The sequence below is a fragment of the Brassica napus genome, chromosome C7, assembly GCF_020379485.1.
Source record: "Brassica napus cultivar Da-Ae chromosome C7, Da-Ae, whole genome shotgun sequence".
NCBI classification, from domain to species: Eukaryota; Viridiplantae; Streptophyta; class Magnoliopsida; order Brassicales; family Brassicaceae; genus Brassica; species Brassica napus.
The window spans coordinates 28888421-28911649 of NC_063450.1; the positions used below are offsets into that span (position 1 = coordinate 28888421).

General features: G+C 38.7%; 1 protein-coding gene across 1 annotated transcript; it reads left to right on the forward strand.

Annotated features, from left to right (window-relative positions):
- Nucleotides 1–21512: 21512 nt before the first annotated feature.
- LOC106393518 (uncharacterized mitochondrial protein AtMg00810-like) lies at nucleotides 21513–21937 on the forward strand. The gene is made up of 2 exons (XM_013834211.1): nucleotides 21513–21674; nucleotides 21794–21937. The coding sequence occupies exons 1-2, from the start codon at nucleotides 21513–21515 to the stop codon at nucleotides 21935–21937; spliced, it is 306 nt and encodes a 101-aa protein (XP_013689665.1).
- Nucleotides 21938–23229: the final 1292 nt, after the last annotated feature.

Consider the following 23229-nt stretch of genomic DNA (forward strand, 5'->3'; position numbering starts at 1 on the left):
TGACTCGATAAAATCATTAAAAAGCACTTGTGTCACGCATGGACGAAACCATGCTCTGATACCACCTCTGTAACGCCCCCGAACCGTTCTAGGCATAGGTCAAACCACCGGCCAACAATCAAACAAGAACATGACCGACGGCCGACCGTCTACCAAGGATCGGGAGTGCTACATGACGGGTTAACGGCCGATCCGGCCAAGGTCACGAAAAGTGCAATTCGTAACTAGGCCAGGCCGCCCACTAACACGTCCCGTCAGACCAAAGCCTAAGGCTTCTCAACCCGTACTCCAATCTGACGTTGTGTTAGCTCGGACAAGCTAATATCAGAACAACAAGGCAGTTTCACAAAACATTCGCTTTATTTATCTTATATAATATCTGGTTTATAATACACAAAATATTATACAAGTGGTGGCATGCCAAGAAAGCGAAAGTACATACTTATAGTCTGAAAGCGTCTTAAGCAAAAAGATGCAAATCTACACCAGCCAGCCTAGCCTCCCGCGCTTTCTACAAGCTCACTACTGGTCACCTGAAAACAACAACGAGTGAGGAGTGAGTAATCTAGCATTACTCAGCGAGTTACAATCCCCCACTAACAAATACAACCCCTCGCTATCCCACCCCAAACAATCTAAAGCGAGAGGTTCACCTAACAACACAATTTAATAACAATAAGCAATATCAGAAATACGCAGCGGTAAAAGATAGCAAGATAACTAGCATTATGCTAATTACTAGCTCATCACCAAACTCAAACTCGATTTAAACCAGGGTTTAACAACCCAAAACACGATATAATATATATATATCAAACTCGGGCCCTGGTGACGTTATGTTCCTCCTTCACTATCGGCAATATCCTATCTTCCTACCACGAAGGCCAAAAGAAGGAACTTTCAACCGACCGCGGCCCACAGTCCTTCGGGTCACCGCGCGACAGCCCACAGTCCTTCGGGTCACTGCCACATTACACCGTCGTGTAATCACTCAGCCATAGGCCATGACCCCGTCTATCTGAGTCTTCCCGATCCAGCGAATAAGGGGTTTCCTTGAACCCGCCGGGTACGAGGTCTGAAGGAACACTAACTCACCCCAATATGCCTAGCATTGTGGGTTACACAAATGCTGTCGGCCAATATACGATTAATACTAAACCCGGTAAAAATAACACAAGGTTTCAAGTAATAATCACAACACAATCAACCACATTCCAGAATCTAGCATAAAGACTAATTCCAGAATACCTAACTATCCACAACTTAGCGATATCATCTAAGCATTCTGCATTCGCTAACTAACCAATCAACCTAACCATTAGCATGCTACTACGGTTCTCAAACAATAACAAGCATGCCATCAACTCAATCAACATAACCTCAATTATTCAAACCGTTACTCAGTTAGACCCGGCCTCCTGCCATGATCCAACTTCCAAGTAACGGGATCCTGCATGAAAACAACTCAGCAATCAATTGATTATAACTCACAGTTTTTGGTTGACCGTGGCCTTGACCCCAAACCCGACTTCTGCGATCCGAACCCTTTCCCGACCTTCAGAAGTAGACCCTCTTCTTGACTGAACTCCACTTGAACTGGTCTCCACTATAACTGATCTCTCTTCACTTGAAAAGAACCTTCTCCAAGTGCTGACTCAAAATCGGCAGAGTAACTGTTCTCGAAAACTGCCTAAATCGCTCGAAAACTATCGAAACTCGATCTTTCTTTCTTTGCTTTCTCTTTATGTTTTAAAGTAGGTTTGATGTGTTCTGGATGGTTTGAAATGAGAGGGGGTCGTGTCCTATTTATAGGAATCAGCAACCAATCAGGAACAAGCCATGTGGCAGCCCGTGTGTCGCTTCGCATGGCTCCGGACGCATGCGCGGCGGCACCTCGTGCTCCACATGTCCTTCAGCATGGCCTGCTCACATGCAAGCTGACACCACGCCCTCTACCTGTCTGAATGCATGGCCTGCTCCCATGCAAGCTGACACCACGTCCTCCACATGTCTGGCCGCATGGCCCGGTCGCATGCATCGCGACACCTCGTGCTTGGCCGTTCCACCTCGTGCTCCACATGGCTGGCTGCATTCCTTAGTCTCATGCAGGATGACACACCCCATGTCCAGATGGCCTGCTGCATGACTGAAGTGCATGCAGGTCGACACCCCATCTCACACATGGCTGGCCGCATGCTTCGGTCGCATGCATCGCAACACCTCGTGCTTGGTCGTTCCACCTCGTGCTCCACATGTCTACTTGCATGTACAGGTTGCATGTACTGCAACACCTCCTGCTTCCCTTGACACATACACTGTCAAGAGCCTGCCACCACGTCCTGAACACATGCACATCAAGCCACCTCGAGCTTCTCGGTCGATTCGGCCTATTTCGGCATTTCTGGTGAATTTTCGTCCCGCGATCACTCCCAATATTTTTCGACGCCCGTTCTGATGATCTGATTATTTTTAATAAGCTCCAAATGAATCCTGACTTGATGGAAATATTTCCGAGTTTCCGGCTTTTTCGAAAAATTCCATAATACCGAAATTAGGGTTTTTCGCCCAATTTCCGGTCTTCCTGTTGTGCTTCCAAAAGTGTCATGCTTCAAACGTCCTTTGAGTAAATATACCACATTGTCTAACCATTGTCTAGTGGGATACTTGACTCATGGTTCAAACAAAAACAATCTGATCGTCCACGACTCGATCACCCAAAGGTTACTCGACCATTTTTTTTTTTTTTTTTTTTAATGGGTTTCTACATTGGTAGCCATCATTGTGAGATGTGTTGAAGATCGAGGGAAGAAAAGGGACAAAGATTGAAGCGGCAGAAAAAAATATTTCTAGGGTATCGTTAGGCTCTTGATACCATGTAAGGAATGTATTGATCTTATTATGTAATGACAATAGTCATGAGAATATATACAGACTCGAGACTTGGAGACTAAGTTAAGTATATACAGAGTTTCCTAAAACAGAGTCTTCGTATATTATCTTACATTCTTTAATTTGGTTTGTAAGATTCACTGACTTATTAGTCGATTTGTAATAGGATAACCTAGTAATGTTGATGTAACGACCCGGATTCTCCAAACCGGTTTTGGACTGTTTTCCTCTACTAATTAAATTTCACTCAATCGAATGGTTTTGTTTAATTGATTACCTCCTAACCAAAGTCTCTCGAGTATTTCACTCGTGTGCCTAAATATATAATATTAGATGATGGCCGACATACTTATGCAAAGTAATATATATCCAACTAATTAAAAATGTTAACATAATTTTTAATCTCAATCTAGATTAGTTAATTAGTTTCAAATATTAAATTAAGCAGAAGATATAACTTACTTTTTTATTACAAGGCAACATAGATAATGGTTTGGACCTGCTGCAGAAGCAGTATAAGCGGCCGCTTAGGGCCCAAGCATCTGTCCAACTTTTTTTTCATGTACTGCTCATTAACTTTTTTTTCAATACACAGCTGAAACCAGTTTTGAGTGGAGCCCAAGCATATATGAACTGGCGCTGTTTGGAACTTGCAAATTTTTTATTTATTATATAACCAAACCACACATGTAAAAATATTATCATCAATAAAGTTTTATTATTATTTTAAAATAACATAAAATATAAATATACAAAAAACCACAATTACCAATTACAAATCTTTTTCATCAAAGTCATAACACACTGAGGAGGAAACGGGTGTTATGTATAATGCATGTTTACATGATGTCTAAGATGGACTAGTAAAATCCATAACTGAAGTATATCTACGATACATAAATGTCTTAGATCCAAGTATTGATCAGTTGCAAATTATAAAATGAGTTGATTACTTTTAGGATACATTTTGAGTTTATCTTACATTCATAGACACTTTTCACTTGGGACACATATTTTTGTAGAGTCACTGGATTTTTGGACAATTATACCCTTAATGGAAAAAGAATGTTAGTTTTTTGATTATTTTTCTTATTGTACTTAATAATTTCATTTGCTTTTATCTCAAAATCTAAAATATATTAAATAAAAATAATTATCATAATAAATTATATATAAAATTCTCTATTTTTTAAGATCAATTTTCATATATGTATATTAACTTGTAAAAAAAATTAATTGTGGACGTGGACTCCAAAGCGTGGATAGTAGAGTTATACACTAGTTGTGGACATGGACACCTTAACACATAGGTGATTGGCTTATACCTTTAAGAGCTTGTTCTTCGCTATAGTCTCCGGGAAGAAGAAACCCAGATAACCAAGTTTCCACCGTTACTCCCACCGTCACCGCCACCACCGACACCATCACCACGATCGAGTTATGGTTCTATCTCGTTAAAAGTTTCATATTTCGATCTGATGTACATCGATTTGATGGAGACTTCCTCGTGACCACATCAAATCATGTCTTATCGGAGATCGAGAGCTAGTTGCGTTGGATTGGATGTGGTCACATGTAAATCTTCAGCATCCAAAAATGAGATTTTTAGCGAGTTGGAACCGCTCGATCGTAGTGGTGGCCTCGACGGTGACGGTGGGAGTAATGGTGGAAACGTGGTTATGTGGATTTTTCCTTTCCGGAGACTATGGCGAAGAATTAGCTTTTAAAGGTATCAGCCAACGACCTCCGTGTTAAGATATCTATGTCCACAACTAGTATATAACTCTACTATTCACACTTTGGTGTTCACGTCCACACTTAATTTTGTTTACATGTTAATATATATATATATATATATATATATATAAATGGATCTTAAAAGATAAATAATTTCATGTATAATTTACTGTGACAATTATTTTTATTTAATACATTTTAGAATTTGAGATAAAAATAAATGAAAACGTAAAGTGGAATAAGAAGAGGAAAGAGATTCATGTGATGAAAAGAAAACAGATTTTATATTAAAAACATAAAGGCAGTGAGAGAAAGAATGAAATCTAGTCATAGAAGTTTTTTTGACAAAAGAAAGTGTGTCTCAAGCACTAAATGTCTCTTATAGTGTAATTGGAAAGCGAAAAAGTTTCTCTAGAAGGAAAAAACTATTAGAAAATAACGCATGGAATCACGCTTTTAGGAACCAGCGTCATACGAATCAAAGTCACGAACAAGCAAAAGCGAGGTCTCTTTCCTCTTTCTGCTCGAAAACCCTAGCAAATTTAATTGACGTCGTTCAGCCGGTGACGGCCTCCAGCGAGTCCATCACTGTCGTCACCGGCTGTCTCTCTCTTCCTCTTCTCCTTTCACTTCTCTATCATAACTCCTTTCCTCTCTCTTTGACTCGCCGATATACTTTCTGTTGTGGTCTCCTTCTCTCCTCCGGCGTCTCTGCTCGGTGGTTTAGGGTTCTGTAGCGGTGGTGAGGTGCGTCTGTGAGAGTGGGGCTTGGTATTTTCTCCGAGTGTTAACTTTGAGGCATGGCTCAGATCCGGCCAGATCTGATTTCAATGGAGGACGTCAGAGGTGGCAGTCTGGTGAAGTGGTTAGATTGAGCTTCCCTGTTCGGTAATTGGTCAGTCTCTGGTTCTCAGAGTCAGTCGCTCGTGCGGGTCAATGTTGGTATCTGGTTGTTGTAGTCTACCTATGACTTCATTCCTGGTGACAGTGTGTGTCGCCAGCATCTCTGCAGTAAGGGTATGGTTCTTCGGTCCTGGCCCTGTGGTGCTAGCTTCCTTTTATAGTGCAGGGTCTGGTGGATGTAGCGGGTCTATTATCAACTCGTCTCTCCAAATAAGAGCGGTTATTGGGCTCGTTGTTGGGGTGTTGGTGGTTCCGGTGGGAGACTTTGGGTTGTTGGAGTATCCTGGTGCTTCTGAACTTCAGGAAGGAGGAGTAGAGGTGGCTGTTTGCGGTGATTGGTGGCTGGTGCTTCGACAGGCTCTGGTTCGTCGGTTTCGCCATCTCGATGCAGCCCCATTGTCGTCTAATGCAAGTTTCGAGTTCTGGATGGTGTCTGTGCTTTCTGCAGGTGGTGGGGCTTTGTGGTAAGGCTATATTTTGGAGGCGAGTGCCTGGGAAAGCCATATATACCGGCTCGTGACTCATATTATAACTGGTGCATTACTATGGAGTCCTTGATCTTGCGCGTGGTGCGCTCTCCGTAACTTGTTAAGTTCATCTTGAGTGTTCTCTCCTTTGCTTCCGGTATCAGTTCTTAATCGTGTTTTTCTTATTGTATTTTGTTGTTGTGGTAGTAGTTTCTTTTTGGTGTTTGTTTTCTGCTATTAGTATCTCTACGTAATTTTTGTCACAAACTTGAAAATTGGTAATGCAATCTTAACATGTTTACCAAAAAAAAAAAAAGTTAGAAACACAATTACAGATTGCATTAAGAAACGAAACTTTTTCTCCACGTTGTTTGCAGGCGGTTATGACTTTATATTTACACTAGAAGATAATCCGGATCTTGCGCGGAGTGAATTTTATAAAATATATTATATTTGAATATTATAAAACAATATACATTTTATTATCAATAACATTTTTACATTTAATTAGAGGTGGACATTCGAATACTATTTGGTTCGGTTCGATTCGGTTCACATCTTTGCGGTTTGTCGAATTTTTACGGGTTTGGTTCTGGTTTGGGTTCAAATAACCTAATTATTATTATTTTTTAATTAAAGTTCATATATACTTTAAATTTTTCAGAATATAAAAATAAAAATAAAATTAATATATAACATATAAATTTAAATATTGTATGCCAACATACTTAAACTTAACATAAAAATTGGTCTAGCTTAAATATTTGGATAAAAAATCAATAGATATTTTAAGTAGTTTAGGTATTTTAAGTATCGTTTAGCTATTTTAAACATGTACTTATAACTATTTGTATATATTTTCGAGTATTTTGGAAAATTTAAAACATCTTATATATTTTGTATATTCTTTTAGATATTAAATTTAAAAATAAATTAATATATTTAAGTATATAAATTTGGTTCGGATCTATCCGGATACCCGAAATATTTTGGTTCGGATCAGGTTCGATTCCAGTTCTCTAGATACCAAAATGTTGAACCCATTTGGATATTTAACCAGTTTTGGTTAAAGTTCAGTACTATTTTTTTGATCACGTTTGGTTCAGTTTTTAAGATTTTGATTTTTTTCCCCAACCCTATATTTTTATTATAACAAATTTTAAACGAAAATGATGATGGTTCATATTTATTTTGGGTATGCAACAATTTTTAAACCAAAACACATTTTCCTCCGTGTGTGGCCCATTTACTTAATCATTAAAAGCTGTTCTAGTCTCATTTAAGGAAAACACTGGTCTGAACTTAAAAAATGTTATCATTTCAGATTGTCAATCGACACTTTCATATACTATATGTCGGTGTTGTAACGAATATAAAAAGGGCGTTAGGATTAGGAAATCAAGTTTGTTGTGCAATCCATGTTATCGATAGGTGATTTCAATAGCTTCTAAATAAATCTTCGTTCTATCGATTTCTTGTAAGATTTTTGAAAAATATTAATTAATAAAATCTTACATTTGTTAGAATAATCAATTATTTCTCAATGAATATATATGATATTAGAGTAGTCACATAAATCAAAATAATATATCTTGTTTATTTACAATATTTTTATGGTAAATAAATCAAAATAATCATTTTATTTATTTTATATTATATATAATTAAATTTCAATGATATTGATATAAATATATAATATATTTTAATAAAAATATAAATTATTGAGACGTACTACTCATGTGGTTTTATTAACATCTGTATATTTGATGTAACAAAAAATTTAAACCATTATCCCAAAATTAATGATTTGATATTTTTTCGATGCAAATTTCAAAATTAAAATATTAAGGTCTCAGAACTTTTTCAATGCAAATATCAAAATTAACATGTTTATGTATTTTTAAATGGTACATAGTTTAATGGTACATAGTTTAATTAGAAGGTATTAAAACAGATATATATATATATATATATATATATATATATATATATATATATATATTATTTAGTATGAATTTCTATTAAATAAAAGTTATATTAATATGATTTTATATGATCACTTGTATCTTGTTATAACCAAAACACTTAAACAATTGATTACAAAATTTTCAATGTGAGATTTTTAACAGTTTTTTGTAATTTATAGTCGTTTTAAAAAATTCAAAATATATCATATTAAAAAACTCTAATTTTTTATTATATGGTTAATGTAAATGTTTAATTTTTTAATAATATTAAACTAAAAAATGAGAAAGTTACAAAAATGCTATCAAATTTGTATTATTCATAATCATTAATTGTCATATATATGTTAATCATATAAAATAATACCGTAGTTTTTATTTAAGGAAACAACACACGCTTCTTATATTTTGGGTTAATTATTCAATTGATTAGTATGTTGCCACATAAGCTAAATTGATATACTAATTAAATGACACATCTTTAAATTTCTTTTGTGGTTAGTATATGGGTTATAGCTTTTTAAATAATTCTGGTTAATATATCGAGGATTTTCGGAACAAAATCTAACCGCGACAAAATATCTTAACCTTTTATGTCCAAAAAAAAAATTGCAATAAAATATTAAAGTAATATGTGTACACTCTTTCAGAAACAAAATAGCTCTCCTGTGGAGAAAACATCAATAATTATTATCGTATGTAATATTATAAGAGCATGATTATCAGTTGGGGCATTTTTTGGTCTTTAATATTTTTTTTTTGATTTAAAAAAAATTAAATATGAATAAATTGTGGACCGTCACGTGTCAGTGGAGCCTCCAAATAGTTAGGGACATTTAATCAAAGTTTCTAGCAAAAATGTGGTGGGCTTCACACCAAAAATACTAAGGACCAATGTTGGGACTACTAATAATGCTGCTCTGAGAAAAGCGTTCGGCGGATCTTAGCTGAAAGCTGACAACGTCATAGTGCCTATTATTGTTCCATAAATATAAGATATTTTCTTTTGGAGTGTATGTGTGGTTAAAGAAGGGTCGAACCCGAGCCGCCGTATTAATGGGCTTTTGTTGTTAAAATTAGTGGAGCCCAAACTGGGATGGTCTGCGTGATTGTGATTGTGATTAGGTCTGTTGTCTCTTTCAATTATTTTATTTCTTCAAACATCCAAATCAATCACATTTTAATTAGTTTCCTTACTAATACCGAAGTACTGCAATAGTGCAATATGTGTATAACGGCGAAGGGAAGAACAGGCAGTAACTACGAATTTTATGTTTGTCTATTGATAATTATAACCCCATAAAACTTATATGCGTTTGTTGGCTTATAAAACTATATTGTTTTTCATAACTTTTGTAAAGTAAGGCAAAAAATGTAAAATATGTTTAGTATATCCTTAAAATCAACATATGCTGTATTTTTTTTTATCATGTTTGAAATCTATGACAATTAACACACTTGTAAACCCGAGAAAATGGTGTTAAAAAAAAAACTAGAGAAAATATGTAAATTAAAAACTATCAAACATAGTGTGTTACTTTCACAATCAAAACTAAACCCTAGATTCATCTTGTTGAGATAAGCTTGAAATAACTTAAGATATAAGTTACCTAATCCTAATGAGCTATGTTTATTTATAAAGATTAGGAAATATATATTTGTGATAGTCCTAATGAGTTTACGATAATTAGAGTCTTGTATAAGGAGATACCAATGTGTGGTATAACTTAACGTGTTGTGAGCTTTAGATTTGAGTGAGTTCTAAAGCAATAAGAATTGAGGTCTTATTATACTTATGTGATCAATCTCGACGTGATACGAGTTCGTGTGATTAAAGTGTCGATACAATACGATGAAGAAAGAAGGCGGAAGTTCCTCGTCCATTAAGTGTCCAATGCTCACCTCGAGTAACTACACGGTATGAGAATGAAGATAACGTTGAAGGTGCACAAAGCTTGGGAAGTGATTGCGACAGAATCTACAGATAGCGATAAGAACGACTTAGCTAGGGCCTTGTTGTTCCAATCTATCCCAGAGGCTCTTATACTTCAAGTAGGAGAGCTTGATACAGCAAAGAAAGTGTGGGATGCGATTAAACTGAGGCATATGGGAGCCGAAAGAGTAAGAGAGGCACGACTGCAAACGTTAATGGCTGAGTTTGATCGGCTGCAGATGAAAGACTCCGAGAAGATTGATGACTTTGCTGGAAAACTCTCTGAGATTTCATCAAAGTCTGCGGCGCTAGGAGTCAATATTGAAGAACTGAAACTCGTCCGAAAGTTCCTTAAGTTCCCAAAAAAGAAGTACATACAAATCGTGGCTTCTTTGGAACAAGTGCTAGACCTAAACAATACAGGTTTTGAAGATATAATAGGGCGTTTAAAAGCATACGAAAAACATATATCTGAAGAAACAGAAGCAGAAGAAGAAAAAGGAAAACTTATGCATGCAAATAACGAAAGCCAAAAATATCAGTCTAATCAAAGCGACAATGGAGGATCGTAAAATTCAGGAGGCTATCGGGGTTATAACAGAGATTATAGAGGTAGAGGTCGAGGAGGACGCTACTTTGGTAGAGGAAGAGGACGTGGAAGAAACTTCGACTACTCAAGGATAACATGTTATCGGTGTGATAAAACCGGACACTTTGTTGCAGACTGCCCGGAGCTTCGTCTCAAGCTCCAAGAAACACAAGAAGTCGAGAATGCTGAGACGTAGAACGCAGACTAGCTCATGATGCACGAGCTGGTCTTCTTGAACGAGAAGAACGTAGTCCCGGAGAAGTTCGAGACGAATGCAGGAGAAAACATATGGTACCTCGACAATGGCGCAAGCAACCACATGACAAGAGATAAGCGATATTTTTCCTCCATCAACAAAGCAATTACAGGAAAAGTACGCTTCGAAGATGATTCCCGCATTGATATCAGAGGCAAAGGAACGATATCATTCATTGACATGAACGGAGAGTCAAGGAAGATGACAGATGTGTACTATATTCCTGCTTTAAAGAGCAATATAATCAGTTTAGGCCAAGCAACCGAAGCAGCTTGTGACGTTCATATGAGTGGCGAGCAGATAACTATGCATGATCCAAAATGAAAAGTACTTGTGACGGCAAGGAGATCTAGAAACCGCTTGTACAAAGTCTGTATGGGTATAACGGAAGACTCAAAAGTGCACCTAACCATGGCAAGTGAATCGAGCAAGTGGCACGCAAGGTTGGGTCACGTAAACCATGAGACAATGAGGTCAATGGCGCAACGGGAGCTTGTGATAGGAATGCCAAGTATGAACGTTGAATGCGAGGTCTGTCATTCATGCCTAATGGGAAAGCAAACGAGACGCGTATTTCCGCAAGCCGCACACTATCGAGCCACCGAGAAACTACAGCTGATACATGGAGATCTTTGTGGCCTGATAACACCAAGAACTCAAGCCGGAAAACACTATGTATTTGTTCTCATTGACGACTACTCAAGGTACATGTGGACATCTTTGATGTCGGAGAAGAGCCAAGCTTTTGAGACATTCAAAAAGTTCAAAAGTTTAGTAGAACAAGAAATGGGAAAGAAGATTAAAACGTTTAGAACAGACAGAGGGGGAGAGTTTGTTTCTAATGAGTTTAATGGCTACTGCAAGCTATCAGGAATAAAGAGACACCTCACCGCTCCGTACAGCCCACAGCAGAATGGCGTGGTAGAAAGACGCAATAGGACCTTGATGGAGATGACTCGAAGTATACTAAAGCATATGAATATGCCGAACTACTTCTGGGGAGAAGCAACTCGACATGCAACCTATCTCTTGAACCGGATCGCAACAAGAGCACTCAAAGACAAAACCCCATATGAGCTGTATCACGAGAAGAGGCCAAACATCGATCACCTTAGAGTATTTGGATGCATCAGATACGCAAAGGTTGAAAAATCACAGCTGAGGAAGCTAGATGAGAGGTCAAAAATGTTGGTGAATCTTGGAACAAAACCTGGATCAAAAGCTTATCGCTTGTTTGATCCAGAAAGTCGCAGAGTGATCGTGAGTCGAGACGTCGTGTTCGACGAAACGAAGAGCTGGAACTGGGGTAAAAATGGCAACGAACGTGAACGATATGAGAGTGATGAGAGTTTCACTGTGACTCTTGGAGAATATGGGAACCATGGGATTGAAGAGAGATGTGAAGAGAAGTCTAACGTAGATAAGCTCGACAAGCTTGAAGGCACCAGACCAGAGCACGAGGAAGACGATGCAGAAAAACAGAGCAACGAGCTCGAAACAGAGGAGGTCGAAACTGAAGAAGAAGAACCTTCACAGCCGATTCTACGACGATCGACGCGAGTGTCCAACAAACCAAAGTACCTAGAGGACTACCTCTTGTTCGCGTTAGAAGAAGGTGAGAGATTGTTGATGTGTCTCAATGACGAGCCTTTATGCTTTGCAGAAGCAAAGAAGTCAAAGAAGTGGACGAGAGCTTGTGAGGATAAGATCGAATCCATTGTAAGAAACGATACTTGGGTGCTGGTCGATTTGCCATATGGAGCTAAACCAATTGGTTTGAAGTGGGTTTTCAAGATTAAACGAAACGCAGACGGTACAATTAATAAGTTCAAGGCTCGACTCGTAGCAAAAGGATACGTACAGAAATATGGAGTAGACTTTGACGAGGTCTTCGCTCCAGTAGCTCGATTAGAGACAATACGACTTCTTATCAATTTAGCAGCAGCCTATGGGTGGGAAGTACATCATCTGGATGTAAAAACAGCGTTTCTCCATGGCGAACTGAAAGAAGTTGGGTACGTATCGCAGCCTGAAGGTTTTGAGAAGAAGGGTCAAGAAAATAAAGTCTATAGACTAAACAAAGCGTTGTATGGATTGCGACAAGCGCCGAGAGCCTGGAATACGAAACTTAACAAGATACTTGTCGAGTTGAAATTCGACAAGTGCACAAAGGAGCCATCGGTATATAAGAAGCTGGTAAACGGACATCTCCTTTTAGTTGTCGTCTACGTAGATGACCTGTTCGTGACAGGAACGAGCCGAGGAGTTATTGAAGAGTTTAGGAAGAGAATGGCATCAAAGTTTGATATGAGCGGTCTTGGCGTGTTAACATACTACCTCGGAATTGAAGTTCATCAACATGAAGAACAGAAGAAGGTATCACCTTAAATCAAGCTCGATATGCACTCAAGATCTTAGAAGAAGCTGGAATGAGCCAATGCAATTCAGTACAAACACCAATGGAGGCGGGAATGAAGTTGTCTAAATCAGAAACGGAGGAAGAAATCGATGTTACAAGTTTTAGAAGAAACGTTGGATGTCTGCGGTATCTACTACACATCGACCGGATTTGGCTTATAGCGTCGGAGTGTTGAGCCGTTATATGCACTCCCCGAGAGCATCACATGGTGCTGCAATGAAGCAGTGCTTAAGGTACTTACAGGGAACAGTGAGCTTGGGTTTAACGTTTCAGCGAGTAGCCTCGAAGGTGGCAAGGCTTATTGGATACAGTGACAGCAGCTACAGCACTTGTCCTGATGATGGTAAGAGTACAACCGGTCACATATTCTATCATGGAGAAAGCCCGATTACTTGGTGTTCACGGAAACAGGATGTTGTTGCATTATCATCGTGTGAGGCGGAGTTCATGGCTGGAACGGAAGCAGCAAGACAAGCCTTATGGTTACAAGAGTTGCTAAGTGAAGTCACCGAACGTCCTTGTGAGAAAGTAACTATACGGATCGATAATCAATCAGCCATAGCTCTTACCAAGAACCCAGTCTTCCATGGAAGAAGTAAACACATACACTCTCGATATCATTTCATAAGAGAATGTGTGGAGAAGGATCAAATCGAAGTGGAGCATGTTTCGGGAGATAAACAAAAAGCTGATATCTTGACTAAAGCACTAGGAAGAATCAAGTTTCAAGAAATGAGAAGTTTCATTGGGATGGAAGATTTGAAGGAAAAGGATTTCAAGTTTAAGGGAGAGAATGTTGAGATAAGCTTGAAATAACTTAAGATACAAGTTACCTAATCTTAATGAGCTTTGTTTATCTATAAGGATTAGGAAATATATATTTGTGATAGTCCTAATGAGTTTAGGATAATTAGAGTCTTATATAAGGAGATACCAATGTGTGGTATAACTTAACGTGTTGTGAGCTTTAGATTTGAGTGAGTTCTAAAGCAATAAGAATTGAGGTCTTATTATACTTGTGTGATCAATCTCCACGTGATACGAGTTCCTGTGATTAAGGTGTTGATACAATACATCTATTGCAATTTAATATTTAACATCGGTCATGAATTCTGAGTTTTATCTTTTTTTTATAGACACAGTAGGCTTTAAACAATCGGTCCAATAATAAGTTAGGCCCATTTAATGGTTTCTACGTGTTGAATCGGTGACTCATCTACCTAACATCGCTAATATGGTGATGGTGGTGATCCCATCGTCACGATCAGCCGTTATCAAAGGTTTTTACGTAGCCACGTGACATAGTTATTGGAGGCTTTTAATGGTCCAACCACTGGTTCTGCAATGTTTAAGCTTGTTGTAGACGATTGATAGGTGTCACCAGAGTAAGTATGATGGCGTGGAGGCAGAGATGAATCATTATAAGAAGAGGAGTGAAGACTGGGAATGGAATAGAGGGTTTGCAGTTGCAATCCAGGGAGTATAAAAGAAAAGAGTCTAAGAGTAGATAGGATTATGCGATTAATGAACAGTTTTGGTGTATGTCGTATGAGCTTGGTGGTGATCGATGTAGCCGATGACGAGCCAAACACAGAGGCTTTGCGCAGTATCATTGCCCAACAGAAAACACAAGGTAGTAAGATGGGCTTGGAGCAAAAGGACAAACAGAGTGTTCTGAAACCAGTCGCCAATGATAAAGCAGCGCAACGTTCATGTCGTACAACGGTCTAACACAGCTCAGCAAATACAGCTATTCAACAGATTTGATTCTCTAGTATGCTGATGTGTTTGTCTTATCCAAACCTAGCTCATTGTGTATAAGAGAATCAGAATGTAAATCTGGAAACATTAAGTTGAATAATATCCAGTAAAGTTCATCTTCTCTCTAAAGCTTTCTTCAAGCTTTTATGGTATCAGAGAACCATGGATAGAGTTCATGATCCTTTTTCTTCTCACCTTTCGATCACTAATTGTGTTACCTTGAAGCTGTCCGACAAGAACTATCTATCATGGAAGTTCCAGTTCGAACAGTTTCTCAACAGTCAGTCACTTCTTGGTCACGTCACCGGAGCTACACCACGCCCGGAGGTTACTCTCTTCGTTCGTGTTCAAGAACAAGACACTAAAACGGCTAATCCAGCTTACGCGAAATGGGTTCGCACCGATCAGATCGTTATGGCTTGGTTAGTTGGCTCTCTGTCTGAAGATGCTATCAAAGGCATCTATGGTCTCCGTTCTGCTCAAGAGATCTGGTATCACTTGGCACAAAAGTACAAGTTCGGCCATCCAGCTTACAAATGCTACAAACGCTTTGACCAATCCTATCAGACTGATGACTTCCATGGAGCTTTCTCTGCTATGCGAGTCTCTGATCCATCAAACGATTGGTGTGCTGATTCTGGTTCATCCGCTCACATCACCAACTCCACATCAAACCTTCACAACTCTCAGCCATACCTTGGAAAGGACACGGTTCTTGTTGGTAATGGTGATATCCTTCCTATTACTCATGTTGGGTCCGCAATTTTGCCAAGTCTCCAAGGTACTATTCATTTGAATGATGTACTGGTTTGTCCAGATATTGCTAAGTCTCTCTTATCAGTGTCTAAACTCACCTCTGATTATCCATGTGCTATAGAGTTCGATTCTGATGGTGTTGTTGTTAAGGACAAACAGACAAGGCAGCTGTTGACAAAAGGAACTAAACAGAAGGATCTTTACGTCTTGGAGAACATGAAGTTTGTAGCTTACTACTCTTCCAGGCAGCAAGCTACGTCCGATAGTGTTTGGCATATGAGGCTGAGCCATCCTCATCTAGACATTCTCCAACGACTCTCGAAGAATATGGCCATAGTAGTTAATAAGACCACTTCTCGTCTGTGTGAAGCGTGTCAAATGGGAAAGATTTCTAAGCTTCCATTTTCTTCTTCATCTTTTGTATCAAAGAGACCCCTAGAACGTATCCATTGTGATTTGTGGGGACCCTCTCCAGTTGTATCAACTCAAGGTTATAGATATTATGCTGTTTTCATCGACCATTTCTCAAGATACACATGGCTATTTCCATTAAAGATGAAGTCTGAGTTTCGTAGTGTATTCTTGCGCTTTCAAACAATGGTTGAAACCCAACTTGAGACGAAGATACAGTCTCTTCAATCTGATGGAGGGGGTGAGTTTCTCAGCAGTCAGTTCCTTAGTCATCTAGTGAGTTGTGGTATCAGGCACATGATGTCATGTCCTCACACGCCGGAGCAAAACGGCTTGACCGAACGTAGGCACCGTCATGTTACAGAACTCGGCCTTGCGATGATGTATCAAAGTAAAGTTCCACACCAACTTTGGGTTGAGGCGTTATTTACTGCAGTATATCTGGGAAACCTTCTCCCCTCATCTGCTCTAGATCAGTTCAAGAGTCCTTATGAGGTGCTAGTTGGAAAACCTCCAGTCTACACATCTCTGAGAGTTTTTGGATGCAGTTGCTTTCCAATGTTGCGACCATATCAGCAAAACAAGTTTGATCCTAAATCCCTTCAATGTGTTTTCATTGGATACAGTGAGAAACTTAAGGGTTATAGGTGTTTGCATCCTCCTTCTGGAAGGGTCTACATCAGTCGCCATGACTTTTTTGAAGAGTCAAACTATCCCTATGCTACTGATTATCAAGAGTTTCAAACATCGTTAGACACTCCTTTGTTATGTGCGTGGCAGTCAACCTTCATGAAGCCTCAGTCAGATGAAGAACCTGATCAAGAACCTGATCAACCTGTCATAGAAGACATACCTCCTCTGGTCTCTCCAGCTGTTCCTCTGACTGCAGTAGTAGAACCTCAACAAAACTTATTAAACAACGCAGACTTCCCTCCTTTATCATCTCCTGCTCAGTCTCAAACATCTTCTACTGACTCTTCTTCTATGGCTCATGTTCCAACACACTCTATGATGACAAGAGGAAAACATGGGTTCCGAAAACCAAATCCTAGATATGTCTTGTTCACCGTGAAGACAAATTATCCTACTCCAAAGTCCACCGATGCTGCATTGAAAGATGAACGCTGGAACAAGTCGATGAAGCATGAGATGAACAACTTTGAGGTTACTCACACATGGGAACTAGTACCTCCTGATCCTAGTGTGACTCCTCTATCTTGTCACTGGGTACATAAAGTGAAGTTGAAGGCAGGTGGAACAGAAGATAAGTTAAAATCTCGATTGGCAGCAAATGGAAACAGTCAAGAGGAAGGTATAGATTTTATGGAGACATACAGCCCCGTTGTTCTAACTGCTACTATCCGGACAGTTCTACATGTAGGTACCGTCAAGAGATGGAACATAAAACAACTTGATGTATAGAATGCATTCCTCAACGGTGATTTAAAGGAAACTGTTTACATGAAACAACCTCCCAGTTTTGCTGATCCAGACAAACCTCACCATATGTGCAAGCTGCGAAAAGCTATTTACAGTCTCAAGCAGTCTCCACGAGTGTGGTTTGACAAATTCAGTACTTTCTTAATCGAGTTTGGGTTCAAATGCACCCTCAGAGATCCTTCCTTATTCGTGTATCTCCACGGTACTGATGTCATCTATCTCTTTCTTTATGTCGATGACATGCTCTTGACCGGCAGTAATGATAAGCTGATTGATAAGTTTCTTTACTCTCTCAACACGATGTTCAGAATGAAGGATATGGGTCCAGTTCATTAGGGGTGGGCATAATAACCGATACCCGAACCCGACCCGAAGTAAGTGGTTCGGTTCGGGTTCGGTTAGTGTCAAATACCCGATCGGTTTTTATCATGTTCCTTTTCGGTTAACCGAACCCGATTGGCTATTACCCGATACCCGAACATAACTGAAACTAAATAACCCTAACATAGACCTTACCTTTTATGATTTTATTTCCTTTCCCAAAATCCAGTCTAGCTATCTACTCCGTCGTTTAGAGTTCCCGAAATTAACGATTCCCAAATCCTTCATCTATTAAATTTAATTTCATAAATTGACAAACTGGAAACCCTTAATAATCTCCCCTCTTCTCTGTCTCACTCGGTGACTTCGACATTGAGAAAACAATATGAGGTGATTTTCTAATTTTTTTATTGATTTTGTTTTGATTTTGTATGTATGATGATTAGAGGTATGATTCTGTTTGATTGTGTCGCTGCTTAGAATTTTTATTTATGATGATTAAAGCCTTAGAGTCTGATTCAGTTTTGATCACATGCGTAAGATTCTTTTCGAGCTTGACTTGTTTCTTGTTTTGTATTTTAGTATATTTCATCAGTTAATGGCTTTAAACTTGATTTACTTATTTTTTTCAGTTTGTTGTGTATGTAAAAAGAATCATTTGCACGACTGCTTTGTTTTACATGACTTATTTGTTTTCTTTGACTTATAAAATATCTTAGCAAATGGAGTTTTTAATTTCTTTGTGATTTAATATTAACAGATGGGTTCATCATCATCTCCCTTTCAAGATAGCAGAGGCTTACATGGAGATGAAGATGGAAATGAGTTCATGACTCAAGATACTGATCATAGAGGGAAAATGAAGCAATCTGATTCAAATGAAAATAATAGTGAAGCATAAGTAAGTAGAGCCAAACGTGTACTTCCTACAAGGTCAGACGTGTGGAGTCATTTCAAAAGACTAGAAGACCATAGAGACAAATGCATCTGCAATTACTGTATGAAGCCTTTCGCATGTCCAACAAAGTCTGGAACAACAAACTTGCGCAATCATCTTCAGAGTTGTAAGCAGTTTAAGGCATGGGAAGATGGTCAAAAACATGGGCAAAACCAACAAGCTATAAGTAAAGAAGGTGGTCTCAAGAGTGCCAAAGTTTCAGAGGCTGTTTTTTGGGAAGCAACAAATGAATTGATTGTACTTTCAGAGTTGCCCCTCTCTTTTTCAGAGAGTGTAGGATGGAAACACTTCTGTGATAAGGTAAGGAATTACCAAAAAAGATTCATAATGCATTTTATGATTCAATGTGTGATTAATATATATATGTGCTTTGTGTTTAGATGAACTTGGATGATCCTCAATCACGAAGGACGGTGACAAGAAAATTTGTGGAGATGTATAGTAAGAGAAAGGCTGCTCTTAAACAATGGTTCAAATCTAGCAAGCAAAGAGTGTCATTGACGACAGACATTTGGACAGCAAAAGTAACAGGTAATATTTCTCAGTCACCAAAAACAATTGTTATATGTTTCTAATTTTTATTAATGGTTTTACAGGTTGTAGCTATATGGTTATAACAGCCCATTACATCGATGCTTACTGGTGCTTAAAGAAATTGATCATCGGGTTCAAGTATGTCACGGATCACAAAGGTAAAACCATCTCATCTACTCTTTCAGAATGCCTAGCTGAGTGGGGAATAGATAACGTTTTCTGTGTGACAGTCGACAATGCTACAGCCAACAGCAATGGTTTGTTGCATTTTGAACATAGTTTCTCTTCTCTCTCGGATGAAGCACTGGTCATGAAAGGAGAGTTTATGCATATGAGGTGTGCTGGTCACATAATTAATTTGATCGTGAAGGATGGATTAACTGAAGTAGATGAAAGTATCGCTTCAATCCGCAATGGTATTGCCTATGTTAGATCAGGGCCAATTAGGCAGCAGACTTTTGAAGTAAAGGTGGACTCTGGTAAGATGAAAAGAGGAAGCTTGCCACTAGATGTTCCTACTAGGTGGAACTCCACATACTTGATGCTGCAAAGGGCACTGAAGTTTAAGGTTGCATTTGATAAGATGGGTTTTGAGGACAAACCGTACAATGATCATTTTATGGAGTTTGATAAAGGCAAAAAGAGAGTTGGACCTCCTACCATGGATGATTGGCGCGCAGTTGAAAGGTTAGAGAAGTTTCTCATTATTTTCTACAACTCCACCTTAGTAGTTTCAGCTTCTACAACTCTAAATGCCCACAAGTGTTATAGTGAGATAGTTAACATCGCATCAAGTTTGAAGCTGCTTTGTAATAGCTATGATACTCAATTAAAGGTCAAAGCTGAAGAGATGAGTAGGAAGTATGAGAAGTATTGGGATGGGGTGAAAAATATAAACAAGATGTTGATCGTGGCTAGTATCTTTGATCCTTCTAGAAAGATGAAGTTTACAAAGCTGTGTTTTGAGGAGCTTTATGGGGAAGATACTGTAGAGGCTAAGCTGCTCCACGATTCAGTTCTGACCCTTAAGAGTGACTTATTTTCTTAGTATAGTGAGAGGAGTAAGAAGGCAGAAGCAAGAAGGGGACCATCTCCTTCTCAGTCTCAGTCTTATCAATCTTCACAGTCTTCTCAAGAGCAGTCAGCAGACATTGTTGAAGATGAAATCGGCTATAATAGAATAGAGAAAAGGTACAGCAATATGTTAAAGGAGATCAGTGTGAGAGACTTAAACGAGTTAGATGCTTATCTTAAAGCTGATGTTGAGGTACCTAACCTGATGTTGGGAACAGATTATGATGTGCTTTCTTGGTGGAAAGTCAACAGTGGCAAGTATCCAATTCTTTCACAGATTGCTCGAGATGTATTCGCTATGCAAGTTTCATCAGTTGCATCTGGAAGTGAATTCAGCACTGGTGGCAGGATAATAGAACCATATAGGATTTGTTTGACTCACTACATGGTGGAGGTTTTGATGTGTACAGAGCAGTGGCTGAAACAAGACCTTAAACTGGAATCAAAGATTCTAACAAATGCTCAAATACTAGCAGAAGTTGAAGCAGCAGATAAGCTTCAAAGAGGTTTGTATATTTACTATTTTGTGCTTTGTTTTCCCTTGTTGTATAAGTTAACAACTTTTTATTGTTTTAATAAAATATTGCAGAGTATGAACCTGCAACACATCAGGATGAATAGAAGAACAAAGCAAATTATTGCTCAGGTTTGAAGGTATTACAAAAGTTACATGAATTTCTTACTAATTTGTGCTTATTGTTCAGTTTTATAATTTGACAAATCTGTTTTTTTTTTCACTTACAATGTGAAGGATACAAAGAAGCTTTTTGGTTTGTATCATCATCTATGCTTGGAAGTAGAAACTTTTTTAGCTTGTTTTGGTTTGTTTGCTTAATCTAGGAACTTTGTTGATATTTTCACTATGTTTATGGACGTATTACTGTTGTTTGTTTTTCATTTCATGTGTGTTTTAAACTATTTATATTATCAGAAATGATTTGAAGGCAAAACAAAATATGCATTTCAATTTTCTTTTTTTTTATGTATGGAGTTCGGATATATCTGAAATTATCCGAACCCGACCCGAAATGAGAAAATACCCGAACGGATTTTATACCCTTTTACAGAAATACCCGATCCGAACCCGAACGGGTACCCGAATGCCCACCCCTACAGTTCATTACTTCCTTGGCCTTCAGGTTCATGCTCACGAAGATGGTTTGTTCCTAAGTCAAGAGAAGTACACAACCGACCTGTTGATCAACGCTGGGATGGACGAGTGTGCTCCTGTTCTTACACCATTGCCACTGCAATTGGATAGAGTACCAGGACAAACAGAACTCTTTCCTCAGCCTACCTATTTCAGAAGTCTTGCCGGCAAACTACAATACCTTACACTGACAAGACCGGATATACAATATGCTGTGAATTATGTTTGTAGAAAGAAGCATGCTCTGACGGTTGTGAAACAAACCTAAAACGTGTACTGCGGTATCTAAAAGGGACACATACGTTTGGGATCAATCTCAGTGCCAACACGGATATCACTCTCCAAGCCTTCAGTGATAGCGATTGGGCTGGGTGAAAAGAAACAAGAAGATCCACTGGAGGTTTCTGTACTTTGCTTGGATCAAATGTGATATCATGGTCAGCCAAAAGACACCCAACCGTGTCATGTTCCTCAACCGAAGCCGAGTACCGCACACTCTCCACTATTGCATGTGAATGAAATGGCTAGCAGCTCTTCTTGGCGAAATGGGAGTGTCTATATATGTCACTCCATAACTCTACTGTGACATTCTGTCTGCGGTCTACCTCACAGCCAACCCGGCTCTTCACAACCGCTCAAAGCATTTTGATACTGACTTTCACTATGTGCGTGAACGTGTTGCGCTTGAGGCTCTCGTGGTGCAACAGATACCAGCATCACATCAGCTTGCAGATATCTTTACGAAGTCGCTACCACAACGCGTTTCTCAATCTCCGGTCCAAACTTGGTGTCTCAGAACCTCCTGCCACCAGTTTGAAGAGGTGTGTAAGCGATAACGAGCCAAAGACAGAGGTTTTGCTCAGTATCATGGCCCAACAGAAGACACAAGATAGTAAGATGGGCTTGGAGCAAAAGGACAAACAGAGTATTCTAAAACCAGTCGCCAATGATAAAGCAGCGCAACGTTCATGTCGTAATACGGTCAACACAGCTCAGCATATACAACTATTCAACAGATTTGATTCTCTAGTATGCTGACGTGTTTGTCTTATCCAAACCTAGCTCATTGTGTATAAGAGCATCACAATGTAAATCTGGAAACGTTAAGTTGAATAATATCCAGTAAAGTTCATCTTCTCTCTAAAGCTTTCTTCAAGCTTTTCATCGACTACATGAGATCACTGATCCGATCGACATGAGATCGTGATCCTTATTGTTTGTAATCCTTCTTCTCTATCAATAATGTGTTCTTTGGATATCTTTACTCTATCAACGGTATAACCACTAGTGTTGTTGACCTTAGCCGGTTCGGTCCTTCCCGGTTTACCAAAAGAAGAGGAGAGGTTCAGTGTATAGTGTGCTTGGTTATCAAAGCTACTCTTCTCGATGTTGTCTTCCTTAAGAAAATAGAATCATAGAAAAGCCGTTAAATAATGTGACAATGATGCGTACTGCGTGGTTGTGTTTTGTAATTGTTGTGCATTCCGCATCGAATCAAAATGTACTATTTTTTACTTTCCGAAAATATTAAAAGGCTAAAAATATTACAGTAAATGTCCAAAATGTAAATCTCGATTTGCATAAATTTTAGTGAAAGCCGTAACGGCTGATCACGAGGTCTTTGCACTAATTTCAGCAAACTTTTTATCATTAATCCAAATGCTAGA

What these genes read in the sequence shown, in the direction of transcription:
- LOC106393518 (XM_013834211.1), top strand. Translation starts at nt 21,513, where the DNA reads ATGCCCACCCCTACAGTTCATTACTTCCTTGGCCTTCAGGTTCATGCT. An exon ending in TGCCACTGCAATTGGATAGA is followed by an intron (nt 21,675 to 21,793) that starts GTACCAGGACAA and finishes TTATGTTTGTAG; the next exon opens with AAAGAAGCATGCTCTGACGG.